The 16,143-nt window shown below is 57.0% G+C and overlaps 1 protein-coding gene across 4 annotated transcripts; it reads right to left on the bottom strand.

Moving 5' to 3' along the window:
• Nucleotides 1–93: 93 nt before the first annotated feature.
• On the bottom strand, nt 94–15,960 carry TPST2 (tyrosylprotein sulfotransferase 2). Of its 4 annotated transcripts, XM_041488357.1 has the most exons (8): nt 15,875–15,960; nt 8,403–8,468; nt 5,894–5,986; nt 4,402–5,304; nt 2,742–2,940; nt 1,990–2,040; nt 1,819–1,867; nt 94–631 (listed from the first exon to the last, which is right to left on the bottom strand). In XM_041488357.1, the coding sequence occupies exons 4-7, from the start codon at nt 5,235–5,237 to the stop codon at nt 1,838–1,840; spliced, it is 1,116 nt and encodes a 371-aa protein (XP_041344291.1). In that variant the 5' UTR covers nt 5,238–5,304; nt 5,894–5,986; nt 8,403–8,468; nt 15,875–15,960; the 3' UTR covers nt 94–631; nt 1,819–1,837. The 4 variants fall into 4 exon arrangements, with proteins under 4 accessions (XP_041344291.1, XP_041344289.1, XP_041344290.1 ...); XM_041488355.1 differs by lacking the exon at nt 5,894–5,986; XM_041488356.1 differs by lacking the exons at nt 5,894–5,986; nt 15,875–15,960 and adding an exon at nt 12,286–12,362.
• Between the last annotated feature and the right edge of the window lie 183 nt (nt 15,961–16,143).

Raw genomic sequence — 16,143 nt, 5'->3', positions numbered from 1 at the left:
AGGAGCGGCGCGGCCGCGCCGGTAGCGTCGCCCTGTGGCCCGGAGGGGTAGAGGGGACGGAGTCCGCGCGATGAATAATTAAAATATTAAATATCAAATCAACACTTTAATGGTGTCCGACACCGGGTGGGGGGGAGGCATATATTAACTCTGCAATAGCCTCTGCAGGGTTGGGGTAGGGGTAGAGGGGACACACGCACCACAAAGGCTCTGCAGGGCCAGGGGGCTGTTCCTGACCCTGGGCATTGGGAACAGCAGGACCAGGGTGGCTCTTCCCGATCCCAGGAATACGGAACAGCGGGCATGGGAGGGCTGTTCCCCACACCGGGAACGGGGAACAGGTCACGAGACACAAACGCGATGTACGGAGTCCTCCAGCCACGGCACAGGGAATCTCCTTCCGTCCCCCTCAGCCCGGCTTTCCACAGCTGCGTTCCCCACAGAGCGCCGGGCCGGGCCGGGGACGTTCCCGCCGTGGAGCACGTTTGGCCTTTGCAAATAAATGCAAATACATTCCTGGAGCGCAGTCATTTGGCAACAGTAGGAGCAAGCAATATGCTTGGAGAACAGATTTCCACGGGCCCACTGCACACTCGTCCTTCTCGGGCAACAACAGGCCGCTGGCAGCGTTCTGGAAGAGACGAAACACAGAGCCTCAGGGGCAGGATCCCCTCAGGGGCAGGATCCCCTAAGGAACAGGATCCCGTCAGGGGCAGGATCTCCTCGGGAGCAGGATCCCCTTGGGGAAAGATCTCCTCAGGGAAGAGGATCCCCTCAGGGGCAGGATCCCCTTAGGAGCAGGATCCCCTTGGGGAAAGATCTCCTCAGGGAAGAGGATCCCCTCAGGGGCAGGATTCCCTTAGGAACAGGATCCCCTTAGGAGCAGGATCCCTTTGGGGAAAGATCTCCTCAGGGAAGAGGATCCCCTCAGGGGCAGGATCCCCTCAGGGGCAGGATCCCTTCAGAAGCAGGATCCCCTCAGGAAGAGGATTCCCTCAGGGAAGGATCTCCTCAGGAACAGAATCCCCTCAGGGGAAGGATCCCCTCAGGAAGACAATCCCCGAAGGAACAGAATCCCTTCAGAAGCAGGATCCCCTCAGGGATAGGATCCCCTAAGGAGCTGGATCTCCTCACATGCAGGATCCCCTCAGGCTATCACAGCAATGCCCAACTGCAGATTTAAAGCCCCTACAACACAAAAATTGGCCAGAAAGGAACCAATTCTCAGCCCAGGACAAGGGGACATACAATTCCTGATCTTCCCTCAGTGCTTCTGATCTTTTTCTAGCCCAACCATCTGCTTGTACACAGAAAGTTGCTCTTAAAGGATCAGTTTTAGTACCAAGAATGGTATTTTATGCTTTAGCATGGACGAAGAACATCCAACACATCAACAGTTGTCTCTGGAGCAGCAGCCCAAGGCAGCAGCTTTGTTTTCCATCATGTTTTCCTTTGTTTTCTATCCCCTTCCTCAGGTCCATGGCACGTCTTTGGAGGCAGCTGGGGAGCAGCTCAGCTCATCCATGCATTCCATGTGTCCCTGCTGCCCACAGGGATGGGCTGCAATAACCCTCCCAGGCGGCTGAGTTTCATTTTGCAGCTTTAATCCTGTTCCCAGAGCTCAGGAAAAGAATTCCTTACACATGGTCCCACACAGCAGCATTGTGTGGGAAGATCTGAGGCGACTGCAAAGGATCCCTGGCACCAGGAGTGTGCCTGGAACCCCAGCTGAACCACAGAAATCACACAAACCAAGTGCTGGTCCTGGAGCAAAGCAGGATTTGCCTAAATCCCAAAATTAAGTAAACAGGGTCTTACCTGGAAATCATTAATTTTCTTAGTGAGAAGATGACGTGTTCTGAGTCACCTGGAGGAGCCCCAAAAGAGAAGGGTCAGCTCTGAGCCAGCATTCCTCAGGGAAGGCAGCAGGAACCAGGTACCCTGGCGTGTCCCAAACACCCAAACCCTCAGGGTACACCCAGCTCTTACCTGCAGGTGACCTTTGAGATTGGCCGGTGTTTTATAATCCCCCTTTAAAACCTGTGGGAAAGAGAACCTGGAGTGACCCCTGGGGCAGTGGAATCCCCTCTGGGTCACTGCTGTCAGCCATTCCCAGCCTTCCCAGGGAAAAGTGCTCTGTCCTGCTCTGGGCCCCTCTTTCCAAAACAGACATGGAGGGGCTGGAGCATGTCCAGAGAAGGGAACAGAGCCAGGGAAGGGGCTGGAGTACCAGGAGCAGCTGAGGGAGCTGGAAAGGGGCTCAGCCTGGAGAAAAGGAGGCTCAGGGGGGACCTTCTGGCTCTGCACAACTCCTGACAGGAGGGGACAGCCAGGGGAGGGTCAGGCTCTGCTCCCAGGGAACAGGGACAGGAGGAGAGGAAACTGCATCAAACTGTGCCAGGGGAGGGTCAGGGTGAACACCAGGAGGAATTTCCTCATGGAAAGGGTGGTCAGGGTTTGGAAGGGGCTCCCCAGGGAGGTTTGGAGTCCCCATCCCTGGAGGTGTCCAAGGAACGTGTTCCATGTGGCACTCAGTGCTCTGCTGGGGATGGGGCACAGGTTGGACTCAATGGTTCTGGGAGGCCTTTCCCAACATGAATGACTCTGGAATTCTGTGATTCTGTTTTCCCTGTGTGAGTCTGTTTCCCCCCTGCTCCATCCCGATCCAGCTCAGGAGCTTCCCTTGCTCCGGAGGGCTGGGTGAGCCCCTGGCCCGTCCCCTCCGTGGCAGTGCCACTCACTCTGTGCGTGTTGTTGACAACCAGGGGGTCGGGCTGGCCGTAGTTGGGGGGGTTGGCGTAGGGGTCGTAGCCGAGCCTGGCGAGCATGGGGGCGATGTGGGCCATGTCCTGCAGCACATCCCCCGGGATGTGCCCGATCCACTTGGACAACGCCTCCATGTTCACCGGCTTGATCACCTGGTCTGTTGACCTCTCTATCCTGGGGAAAACAAAGGAAAAAAACAAAACATAAAATGGTTGGATTTCACGCATGTGCTGGGCTCACACACAGCTTGCTGCCACCTCCACAGAGAACCACAGGACAAGGACTTAAATCCCATCCCATCCCATCCCATCCCATCCCACTCCCTGCCATGGGCACGGACACCTTCCACTATCCCAGGTTGCTCCAAATCCTGTCCCACCTGGTCTTGAGCACTTCCTTGGATGGGGTAGCCACAGTTTCTGTCCCTCACAGCCCTGCTCTGGGGAAGCAGACCCTGGCAGGGGGTTCCACAGCCCCAGAGGCTGGGTTCTCCTGATTAGAATCATGGAATCATTAAGGCTGGAAAAACCCTCTAAGATCAGTGAGTCCAGCCATTCCCCCAGCACTGCTAAGGCCACCAATGACCCATGTCCCCAGCTGCCACATCCGCACAGCTTTTAAATTTCTTCAGGGATGGTGACTCTACCACTGTTCTGTTCCAAAGCTTAACTACCCTTTCAGGGAAGGAATTTGCTGTTTTATCCAACCTAAATCTCCTCTGACACAACTTGAGGCTGCTTCCTCTTTTCCTATCTGGGATCTATCCTGCACAGGAGGGATTTCTCCTGCACTGGGACAGGGGGTTTCACCAGGACACCTCTGCTTATCAGAGGAAAACAATGTAAGACGTGTGGGCTGTAGCACAGATACACTAGGTGACCCCAATGAATATTCAAAACCTGATCTAAGCAACCTGGACCAATTTACTCTAAGCAAACAGGGAAGTAGAGCTGGCTGCTCTCCCAGGGTATCCTGGAAAACCGGAGCAGCTGCACATCCCCCCGTGGCTCCTGTGCCCTCACCACCAGGGCACCAGCAACTGAGACAGACTGGATAATTCCCTTACACAGCTGATTAAATTTTGCTAAGCCTGACTTAAGCCTCCATTTAGAAAAGAAACAGCATTAAAAGAGGAAAAGAAAGTGGGAGAAGACAAACACCCCCTACACACGGAGAGGGCAGGAGGGAGTGCTGGGTGTGCCTCCACTGAGCAGGTATTGCTTTTATTCTGCAATACCAACCCCAGACCTGGCAGCTGAACTGCAGTTCATCATCATTAACAGCACAACTAATCACACCAAGGAGGCATCTGAGGACGGGTGGAGAAAGAGGCATTAAAGAGCTCACGTTTCAGAGCAAGCAATTCTTTGCAAATTAGAGACTGAAATAATTTCTGCAGTGTCAAGAGAGATTAAACAGTCACCTGCTCCCGAAATCCTTGCTTGACAAGCTGTTCTGCGGAGTACAACAGATTGGGAGCATTAAAGCCATCTCTTACTCAGGAACACAAACCCCACTGCAGTACAATGTGCTGTCCCTCCTCCCCAAAACCACACACAAACACCAGCAAAGCGGCTCTGTCCCATTTTAGCCTGCTTTGTGCAGTGAAAAGCTGAGGAAAGAGCCGAGACTCACTTGGAAAGGGACACCCCACCAGGCTTCCCGATGAGCTCCTCGTGGTGCAGCACCGTGTCGCTCCAGGAGATGTCCAGGAACCTCATGATGTTGTGCATGGACTGCTCGGGGTGCAGCACCAGCTGCTCGTAGTAGACGGGCAGGCAGCGGGCGCGGCCGATCTCCAGGCACTGGGAATACATCACCTCGATGGCCTTGTTCCACTTGGTCAGGCAGTCCCGGTAGCTGTTCAGGTCGAAGCCGGCGATCGTCACCTTGCGCGTGATCATGGAGTGCACCGAGGCGCGCCCGTCCCGCACCATCAGCAGGAACTTGGAGTTGGGGAACAGCCGGGACAGGTACACCGAGGACTTGAGCGTGAAGGGGTCCTTGTTGCACAGGTACCTGGCGGGCTCGCCGTGCTTGGCGATCACCTCCAGGATGAAGGCCTGCATGGCCGCGTCCAGCACCTGGTCCGTCACCCCCGCCTCGTCCAGGCGCATCTTCTCGCGGCCGGACTTGGACCAGGCCTGGCGCATGGCCAGCACGCGGGGGATGATGCGGGTCTCCTCCCCGCAGCGCACCTCGGGGTGGGCGTCCAGCATGGCCCTCATCAGCGTGGTGCCGCTGCGCGGGACGCCGCCGATGAAGATCAGGGGCATGTCCTTGCTGTAGCGGTACTCCACGTGGTTGGCGTCCACCATCACCAGCTCCTCGTTCTCCGGCCTCATCAGCCTGTGCCTCCTCTCGCTCAGGACCTGCTGGCACTCCAGGACCTGCTGCCCGAGGTGCAGGGTCACCATCAGGGCCGCCACCGAGCCCACCAGCAGCAGCACCCTGCGCGTGGTGACCCGCATCCTGCTCTCCTGGGCACAGGCTGGGGGCTTCAGCTCTCTGCTAGCGAGTGTCCAACCCCACGGGCATCTGCAAGAGAACAGCACTGTCAGAGCAGCGATGGGATGCTGACACCATCCCAGATTTCATCACCTCCTTCACTTATCAGCACCTCCTTCATTTATCAGCACCTCCCAGGCTTGGTGCCCTACACCCAGCAGGTAATTAAAGTCTGCCTCAGTGCACACCCAAAGAGAGAATTTCTGCATTGTGCTCCCAGAAACACAGGTTTACAGCTAGAGCAAAGCTCCAGGAACGTTTTGGAGAGGAGGAGCACTGTATACTCAGGGACTCCTTAAAACAAAATCTTTACAGAGAGCCTGCTCCATCCCAGATGAAGCCCAGACCCAAGCTGAGGTTATGCCTCCCAAACCCAAGTCAGCGCTCCAGCACTGCTCACCTCCCAGCCACCTGCATCCTCCCTGCATTTTGTTTAGTTTAACCATGCGGTCACAGGGGAGGGGGAAGCTGAAATAAGAGAAAAACAAAAGCCTTTCATGCCAGCTTTAAGAGTCTGAGTCAGGAGAAACCGTTATAATGAAACACTGAGAGATTCAACCATCTGAGAGCAAACAGCCACACGCAGCGTTCACCACCCTGCCCTGCCTCGGGAACTGACCTGACGGAGAAATCCGTGAAACTTCATCTGGCACTGAGACTTTTCGGGGTTTTCCACGGCTCGGCAGGACATCCAGCAGGAAGGCTGCAGCCTCTGCAAGTGCCCAGCTCAGCTGCGTGCCCGGAGGGACTCCCGGGAATGCTGGCACTGCTTCCCGCCCCCTCCCCCAGTCCGCCCCAGTTGCAGGTTTTGCAATCCTCCCCTGGGCTCACCCCGGGATTTCCAGTTCTTTGTGATTATGTGGCTGGGGCAGGAGCTGAATGGAGTGGAAGGAACGGGCCGTCCATGGATTCTGTTTTGCTGACAGGCCAAAGAGCTGCTCCAGAAAATCCTTTCCCCCCCACAACGAAGGAATACATTGTGCAGCAGCCCATGCGAAGCAGGGAGCAGGCAGGAGAGAGCCTGGAGCTGGACAGCTTTCCTGCTCCTCCTGCCAGGCACTTAAGGACTCGCTCTGCTCCCCCTTCCAGTCCCTGACATCCCACTCCACCATCCTGGACTCCACCCACTGGCTTTTATCCACCCCTCTCTGCCAGCCCAGGGATGCCCTCCCACATCCCAGCAGCACAGCAACATCACCACTAAAAGTATTTTTGTGGCTCTTTACTCCCTGGTCCACCCTAACCAGCTGCTTGCTAACATACCTGAAGCTAAACAGCCTCAACTGCATCCCCAGGTATGAGATAAAGTGGGTGGATTTGTTGGGATGTAGATCAGAGGGACACCCAACAGCTCTGGCATTTTTGCAGCAACAAGCAGAGTCAGAGCCATTAACAAGACAAGTGCTGCTGCTTCCTGCTCTCTTCATCTGTTTCTGTCATGTAAATATATTCAAATATTCACCCCAAAATAATTGCAAATGCCACAAGGCCCATCTCAATGGGTGGCAGAGGAGCAGGCAGGATTTAAGGCCAACTGGAATAATTAGGGCAATGCAGACCAAGACAGGCTAATTAGCAGCAAAGGCTGCATCATGAAAGGAGGCTGGAGCACAGAAGTGCTCTGTTCTCCAGGAGAACCAGCTGACAGGGAGCAGTTCCCACCGAGATGCTCCAGCAGCTCTGGAGGGAACAAAGGGACTCTCATATTGTGTTGGATAGCTGTGCCAGGGGAGGTTCAGGTTGGACATCAGGGGGAATTTCCTCATGGAAAGAGAGGTCAGGCCTTGGGAGGGGCTGCCCAGGGAGGTGGTGGAGTCTCCATCCCTGAAGGTGTCCATGGAATGCCTGGATGTGGCACTCAGTGCTCTGAGCTGGTGACAAGGTGGGGACCAGGCACAGGTTGGACTCAGGCTGGATGGTCTGGGAGGGTTTTTCCAACCTGAATGATCCTGGGATTCTGGGAGTCCCTGGGGACTACCCTGCCTGTCCAGCAGGCAGGGACTGAGCCCTCACTGCTCCTACCCAACGCCACCAACATGGGAAGCTCTCACTCTTGTGTGGGGAGTGAGAAAGGCAGGTGCCCACAGGAGCATGGCCTCTCCCCACTGCTGAGCTCTGGATTCTGGCTCTGCCCCTGCACAGCAGCCCCTGGGCCTGGGAGGGCTGGAATGGGACAAACCTCTCCCGTTGGGATCTCCGTTGGGATCACCCTGGGATCACCCCAGTGTGCTGGGAGGGCTGAACAACACCCAGAGCGTGTCTGGCCGCGGGCCGGGACAACCACAAACGGCCCAGCTGGTTCTCAGCTCTTTTGTGCAATTCTCCACCGAGAATTTCCTAAAATTTATGGGCCTCATTAGTCTGTGAGGGAAGACGGATGGGTCATTTCCTCCCCAGCAGACACTGTGCTGGAATCAGGGTGTAATAAGGTGCAGGGCTGTCTGAGCAGAGACAGCCCTTCCAGAGACAACACCCTTTCAGATGCCCAAGCTGACTCTGAGAGCTTCCCATTCCAGCAGGAGTTAGGGAGCTCTCAGAGGCTACTCTGGCAGGGAATGGTGACATGGGAGCAGAAAGCAAAGTGTCAGCAGCAATCCAGGGCTTGAAGCCCCTGAGTGCAGCTCACACACAGCAGGACAGGGATGTGACACATGGCCAGGGGCTCCGATCATGGCCAGCATCAGGGGACTAAGGCTGGTTCCAAGGATAAAGCTGTGGAGCAGCCATGTTCTGGCAGTTTTGTGTTCCCCTTGGGATGCCTTTTGCAGCTGCAGTGTGCCTGGAGCTCTGGGCTTTGTGATTTTCAAAACCCTAACCCTAGGCGTAACCCTAACCCTAGGCAGTAAAAGCAGCCTTGTAAGACTGGTACCCAGAGCGTGGGCGAGGATGGGAACCAGTGGGGATGTGACAGCAGAGTGACAAGGTCCTACAGGCAGTAAGTCTTCCCTATTCCCATGCTGATGGGACTTGAGCATGAGCAAGGCTGACACTGTGTTGTGCCAGCTTGTGAAAGCAACACAGGATCAATGGGGCAGAAGTGGTGGTGTGGACAGACGTGCAACATCATCAGACAGATGTGCAGCAGCCACCCAGCATCCCAGGGCAGCCACACATCCAGCTGCTCTTACCTTTTCCCCGTACGGCCATTGTGCTGCTAGTTGAGCTTCATGGTGAACCTGTGGCCACCAAAACACCTGATGGGGAAGAGAAGCCACAGTGTTGATTTGTTTATTTAGCACACGCATCTGCTCTCCTCCTCAGCACCTTCCCCCTCCTCCCCACAGCCTCCTCTGAGCCCCAGGGAAAGGTGTTCCTGCTGGAGCTGGTGGCCCCAGCTGACGGTCAGCACCGGCAGCTGGACTTGACACACCTGCCCTGAGACACCAGCACTGTTCACAGGGCACAGCCAAGCCAAGACACACAGAGGGAAGCAGCAGGGCAGCTGCTCTTTCAGGAAATGCAGCCTCCTGGAAGGAAGAGGCCTCAGGGGGACCTGAGCAGCCTGGATGTTTAAAGCCCAGGGGATGACAATCCAGCTGGGCACAATTCCAGCAAACACCGACCAGCACAACAGTCTTGACCAGAGGAAGCAGCTCCAGACTCGCCTGCTGGAAATGCTGAAATCAGGCACATATCAGACAATGACCAGAGCCTCCAAATCAGTGACAGTGAAAGGAGACAGAGCCCAGAGGACCTGCAGGCCTGACAGGACCTCCTGGCTCCATCCCAAGGAACAAAGCTCTCTCCAGTCTCACCACCTGCCAAGGCAGCAGCACCAGCCCTGCACAGCATGGAAATCCCTCCAGGTTGGGAACCAAACCTTGGACACTGGGTTTCCCACAAGGACTGCTCCATGCCAGGGAGCCCAGCAGCCCAGCAGTCCTCCTGCAAGCACAGAGCATCCTGGGACAGTCTGTGACACGGAGCTGCAGCAGAGCACTCTGAGGGGCCAGGACCTGGCGGATCACCAGATGTCACTCTGCTCCCAGGATCACAGCATGGACATGGGACCATCATGGGGTCACTGCTGCTGGGACATTCCCAGTCAGCTCCCCCTGGCTGTCCAGCAAGTCCTAGCCTCGCAGGATGTTCTGAGAACATTTCCAGTAGTGACACTAATGGCTATTCCAGTCTCCTCTCCTGCCATCGAGTGTCACTGGTCCCTCCGCCTCAGCACTAAGGAGAAAACAGAGGGAAACTCCACCCAGCAGGAGCTCTACAAGGGCTTATCCACAGTGCAAGCGCTTCCCTGTGAGGCTTCCTGCTCAGCCTGGCCTCCATGGACTGCAGGATTCCAGCACCAGATCAAGCTGCAGCTCCACAAAGCAGCACCCACATCCCTGGATGTGCTTCTGCAGTGCCCCAAGCACTGAGGGGCAGGGACAGAGGTGGTTCAACAGCCCACCCGACTCACCCCGCTCCGGAAACAGCTCCAGCTCCTGCCCGGGCACAGATACACAGACAGACACATAGACACGCACTTGTTTGTGACTTCCTTCCTGAAGCTGTGCAGGGCGTCACCACCAGCTGGGCTCCAACAGCTCTGACCGAAACCCCGACCAAAACCCTTGGGTCAAACCCCTGACCTTGGCACCTGCGCTGGGAACGGGTAAAAACCACCCCCAGAACAGCCCTGAGCAGGCACAGCACCCTCAGCAGTGAGGAAACACCATTTGTTAAAGTGTTACAAACAACCACAGAAACAGTTTCTACAAGAAGCCCCATATCACCAAAAGCTGCATTTTTCTTTAAACCATTCCCAGAAATGAGTGTCATCAAGTGCAGCCTCCCCAAAACACGTAGGTGTGGCCTGGAAAATTTGAGCTCAATTTGTTGGTGCTTAATAAAGGGATGAGGATCTGCAGGCACCCTTGTGGCAGAACAGCAGCAGAAACTGTGGTCAGCAAGCAATGTCCCAACATATCCAACTCGCATCTTTACAAATCAGCAATATTTAATTACTGAATTGATAGTCTCCAGTTCATTTACAAAAATAAACACAGCTTGCCTGAGGGCCACTGCTTCATCCCAACCTGAGCTCAGTCCAATGCTGGCACTGCTGACGGCAGCTCTGCTCCTCCTGGATGCTCCTGCTGGCAACTTGTACAGCACATTTCCAAACACTTCCCAAGTATCTCTCTCAGCAGGACTGGAATGCAGCGAGCATGCAGTGTGGGGCATGGAGCATGGGGCCAGCCCCAATCTCCACCAGAAGCACACAGAGGCACCACGGGGGTGGCTGTGGTCACTGAGTGCAGCGTCAGCCCTGTTGCACAACCGCAGCTCGTGCTCCTCCACCCCAGCACTGCACAGACCGGGATTGATCCCACGGGACACTGGGAACAAGAGTCCAACCCACCCACCCCAGTGGTGGGACAGGAGCTCTGCACCCACCTCTGCTGCAGGTGTGCCATGGCCCTGAGCCTTGGAGAGAAGATATGAAAATTAAGCTGCAGCACTCAAAAAAAACCCACAACAAAAAAGAAGCTGCTGTCAGCCACCACGTGGCGAGAGTGGCACCACTGAGAGCAGGACGGGTTTGGTGACTAAAACTGAAGCTGCACTGCAGGTCATGAACCCAGGCATCCACTGGAACAGAGGCCAACTCCAGTGAAAACACAACCAATCCCAAGAAAAACACCTGGGATCTGGAGCACTTTGGAGTTCTGTGTCCCTTGGAAAATCCCCAAACAGCACTGTGGTTTACACTTGCACCGCCACCATCATCCCAGGGAAAAATAACAGTCAAAAGAGTTCAGAGATGAGTGTTCAAGCAGCCACCTCAGCACCCAAACCACACAGAGGCTGCTCCAGCTGCATCTTAGCACCCAACAGGCTCAGGGGGCAAAGGGGAATTTATTCTCACTGCTGAGTACCTAGAAAAATAAACCAGCAGAACCTGCTGCCCCAAGGATTAAGGCAGTGTGTGCCAGATTCAAACACTTTCTGGCTCAGAAGAGCCTGCAAGGTGAGAGCCCTGAGCCACACCAATCATTCCAGCCGAGCATCCCAAAGAGCCCAGCCAGGGATAGGGGCACTGTGTGCCAGCCAGCTCCAACAGGCTCTAAATCACATCAGCAGAGAATCCACAGACATTTCACAGCACAGACTGTTGGTTTATCGCCTCAAGGCTGTTATGATTAGCAAAACATTTTATTATCCTGCTCAGTGGTACAGTGTTCCTCAAACAATACAAATCCCACCAATTTACAGTAAGTCCCCTCCACCCATCCCTCATTCCAAGCACGGCGACGGCATTTTATCATCGGGAGATGGAAACCTCAGCATTCACCCTGCCAACCTTGCAGGGACACGGCCTTCAGCTCAGAGTGGCAGATTAATTATGGAATGCCCAAGGGGGAAGCTGCTGGCACGACACAGGGATGGAGGCACCTACCCACTCCCCAGCACCTGGCACCGTGTGCCCACACCGCAGCAAGGCTCAGGCACGTCAGACACGCTGGTGCTGAAATGGGACACGAGCTCTGCACTTCAGAGGGAGCTCCTGACTTTTAATTAACCCACAGAGCTTCACCCTTCCTTAATTACTCTGCAGTTGCTGCCTCAGGGGGACAAAGGCAAAGCCAGCACAGGTCCACTGATGGTGACACTCCCACGTTGGTTCCCCTTGTGCCCTGACCAGTGACTCCATTGTCCTGCTGGAGGAAGGAGCTCTGGGAAAGCACTGAGCTCTCCCCCAGCTCCTCTTGCCCAGGGAAGCTGTGGCTGCCCCATTTCTGAAGTGCCCAAGGCCAGGCTGGATGGAGCTCTGAGCAACCCAGTCTAGTGGAAGGCATCCCTGCCCATGGAAGGGGGGTGGAACTAGAAGACCTTTAAGATCCCTTCCAACCCAAACCATTCCATGATTCTGTGATGATTCTATTCCTCTCCACAACTCTGATCAAGTCCCTCCAACTCTCAGCCCTCATCCAGGGTATGTCCTGGTGATCCCCATGGGAGAGGGGCACTGGGTGAGGGGAACCGAGGTTTGCAACCCCCCTGTTCACTCACCACGTTTGATGCAAACACAGCTCTTCCCTCACAAAACTGCACAAATATTCCCTTGCAGGAATGTGGGTGGTCAGAGCCTGCCATACAACAGGGAGGAAGAGAAGTCAGAGGAACTGCTAGAAAAAACACCAAGTATCTTCAAAAAATATTTTCCCAGTCCACACGCCAAACCCTAAGTCTCAACAAGCTCCATTCTTGCATGCACAAAGATCAGGATCTGCAAATAAAAAATTGTTTCTGCAAGACAAACCCCAAAACCTCAAATTTGCTTAAGAAACAAAATCAAAGTGTTTTATTTCCCCATGCAGCATCAGCAGCAGCCCTGGAAGCACTGCCTGAGGGCAGGGCAGGGCAGGGCAGGGCAGCAAGGATGGAGGTGCCACTGCTCACCCTGCAGGCAGGGAGGGGGGAGGGAACACTGCTCCCCATCTTCCCCAGCTCCTCTGCTCGTTCTTGTCCTGTTTCTTGCAGCTCCCTCAGGAGCACAGTCCCGAACACAGACCAGCCCCAGGATCTCCAGCAGTGCCCAGCCATGCTCAGCACAATGGATACCATAAAGACAAGCATGTGGCGTCTCCACAAAGCCAGAAACTTTGGGAAGCACCAGCACCCACTTCAGCAATGTGTGTTTGTGGCCTCCCACTCCCAGCCCCAGCGAGGACGGGCAGTGACCACCCCCAAGCCCTGGCACGGGTGAAGCCCTTGTGAAACCACCGGTGGAAGAAACGGAACTGGGTCCTTCCGAGCCTGCGCTGCCGCTGCCTCATCAGCCAAAGCAGCCTGCACAGCACATCCGAGCGCCTTCCTGTCTGCAGAGCCCAGCTGGAGCCCTGCTCCTCCTCTGCTGCCACTTGCATCTGCAAACGCTGAGCCACCAAGGCCTGTGCCCGTGCCCTGAGTGCCACCCAGCCACGCTGGCTCACGGCCAGCTGAGCACAGCTGCCCGAGGGGGGATGGCTGCTTTCCCACCCTCCTTGCAGCTCAGCCACTGCTGGCAACAGCTGCTCGCACCACAGGATCCCTCCCAGCACCGAGCAGGAGCAGGAGTGCTGGAAAAGCTTCCCCTGCCCCAGCCTGCAGCTTCAGAGCCAACATGCCCGTGGTCATTCCTCCGTGGAGAAGCACCTGCATGCTTCAGCCCCTTCAGAGCCCCCAGTCTCGTCTGGGGTCACTGCCTGGGAATGCACGGTGGGAAGCAGCCGCTTGCTTCACTTCCGAGTGCTGTGTGTTGAGCAACCCCCGCTGCTTCTCTTGTTTGATGTCCCTGCGAGGGGACAAGGGGCTCCTGTGGCAGCCTTGGCCACCCTCCTGCCTGCACCCACACCGTGAGGCACCACAGCACGGACTGGGGACCAAAAGGGGGCAAAAAGGCATTATTCACCTTGAGAGAGGAAATCTTTGAGAGAATTCCTGCAGGAATTCTGGAGGCAGACAGGGCACTAAAGGCTTGGAAAACAGAGTGAACCAAAGCAGGCAGCCAGCACCAAGGCAAGCTTCTCCCGGGTTCTGTGTGCCCACTGCCTGTGGAATCTGGAGGGAAACGTGCTCGGCCAAGGCATGAGGCTGAGGTTCCTCAAGGCATCACAAATTCATCACAAGGCACATCTGCACAGTGCCAAATAAAACCACCTGCTGGGGGTTTGTTTTCTCTCTCCAAAAATCTTCTTGACAGTCCCCGCATTTTAATAGCGCTCCTGCCATCCCACACATCCCCAAAGGCTCAGCGTACCCGTAATGCCAACTGCCTTTGGAAAAATCTCCTTAAAATAGCGACAGAAATTACTAATACACTTTGTAAAACCTCCAGGCAGAGTACAGCGATGGCATGAGCCTGCCCATGCTGGTGAGCCCACCAGTGTTCTACAGAAACCCCAGGCCTCAGCCTGCCACATCCCCCCACAGTGAAGCCCCCCAGTACCAGATGCTGGGGAGGACTCACACAGTGCCCAGTTCAGCTGCTGTCCCCCAAATTCCAGTCTGCCCCCCTCGTGTGACTCCACAGACCCTGGGCTCCCCTCGGGCTCTGCAGCACAGTTGCTCCTGTGGCACCACATGCAGCAGCCTCGGGGCACCAGCTGCCACTGCACGCGATGGCACACCCCGCTCGCAGGCGCCCGCGTTGGCACTTGACAGCTCCCCACGAGCACCCCGCAGCATCCCCACAAAACACACGGCAAATCTGGAAACCTGTTGGCACCAATCATTCGGATCTCCCCACTCACCGTTGCTCGGTGCCTGAGCAGGAGGGAGCAGCAGAGCTGTGCCCAGGGGGGACTCCCCTCCCGAAACTGAGTCCAAGCAGCCGGCGGGGCCTGGCAGAGGGAGGTGTCTGAAGGGGTTTCAAACTGTGAGATGACTTTTGGACAGAGCCTGAGCATGCAAACAAACACAGAGGGGGACAGAGCAAAGGCCTCTGTGATGCAAACCATCCCCTGCCAGCCGAGGAGGGCAGCCCAGCTCATGCTGCTGACTCCAGTGCCAGCACCTCCAGCCACGAGTCCTAAGGAACTCGAGCTGGACAAAGTGTGGGTGTCACATCCCTGCCACACAGGGCACAGTAACAGATGGGCACTGCCAGGAGAGTGCCAGTGCTTTGCGTGGGCTGCAAGGTGCCAACACAGCTGCTCAGGAGCCCATTTGCACCCCCTGCCAAGGGACCCACATCCCACAGCCACCCTGACCTCGGTGCTGCCGACACCTCTCAAATCTCAGCAGGGGCTGATGCTGCCCGAGACTCACAGGTGCAGCCTCTCACTGGGCACCCACCCTGCCCAGGCCACCAGGCTCATCCTGGTATAGGAGGGCAGTTACAGCTCTGGCTGAGCTCTGGACACCTGGACAGATGGACAGCCCCAATCCATGGGTGCCACTGTGTACAGCAGTGCTCAGGTTACGGGGGCACAGCTTGGTGCTGGTCTGCCAGAGGGGTGCCACGGGAGTGGGGAGAGGGGATCGTGAGCCAAAGAGCAGAATGAGAGGATAAAGGTACGAGGAGAACCCTGCACTGAGCACCTTGTCCCACCTGCCGTGCATCCTGCACTGTGTTCTGTGCACTGAGCATCCTGTGGGCACCTCAGCACACCCTGCACTGAACTAAGCACTGAGCATCCTGCGCTGAGCACCCTGCACCGAGCATCCTGTCCTGGGCACCCAGCGCTACTCCGAGCACCCTGCATCGCGCATCCTGTCCTGGGCACCCAGCGCTACTCCGAGCACTCTGCACCGAGCACCGAGGACTGCTCTGTGTCCGCAGCACCGCACACCCAGCACCGCTCTGTGTCCGCAGCACCGTTCCGATCACGCATCACCTCCCGGTGTTCCCAGCACCGCGCACCGCGCACCCCCCGCACTGCGCACCGAGCATCCCCTGCCGCTTCACTCCTCGTTCGCTTCGCCCGCGCCACCCACCGAGCCCCGAGCCGGTACCAGGCACCGCCCGCCGGTACCAGGCAGCGCCCGCCGCGCAGCCCGGCCGCTGTCACCTGCCAGCCGGCGCGGCTGGGGTGACAAACGGCAGGGGCACACGCGGTACCCGCAGGGGCCGGGCCGGGTCGCTCCCCCCGCCGCCCCCGGTGCCCCCCGCACTCACCGGGGCCGCCGCCGGCCCGGAGCGGCGCGAGACGCGGCGACGTCACGCGCACGCGGGGCCGGGATCCCCGCCCGCCGCTCCGCGCGTGCGCCCCGCGCGCCGGGCACCGGGCGGCACCGCGGGACCGAGCCCGGGACCGAGCCCGAACCCGCGTCCCTGCCTGTCCCCGTGCCGGTGCTGTTGCCCGTGCCGCTACCGGCCGTGGCCCCGCAGCCGTCCCCGCGGGCTGCCGGGAGCGCTCCGCACCGCGCTGCCGCGGCCTCACCGTT

The sequence above is a fragment of the Pyrgilauda ruficollis genome, unplaced genomic scaffold, assembly GCF_017590135.1.
Source record: "Pyrgilauda ruficollis isolate IOZ18807 unplaced genomic scaffold, ASM1759013v1 scaffold9, whole genome shotgun sequence".
NCBI classification, from domain to species: Eukaryota; Metazoa; Chordata; class Aves; order Passeriformes; family Passeridae; genus Pyrgilauda; species Pyrgilauda ruficollis.
This window is presented reverse-complemented; position numbering and strand designations above follow the sequence as displayed.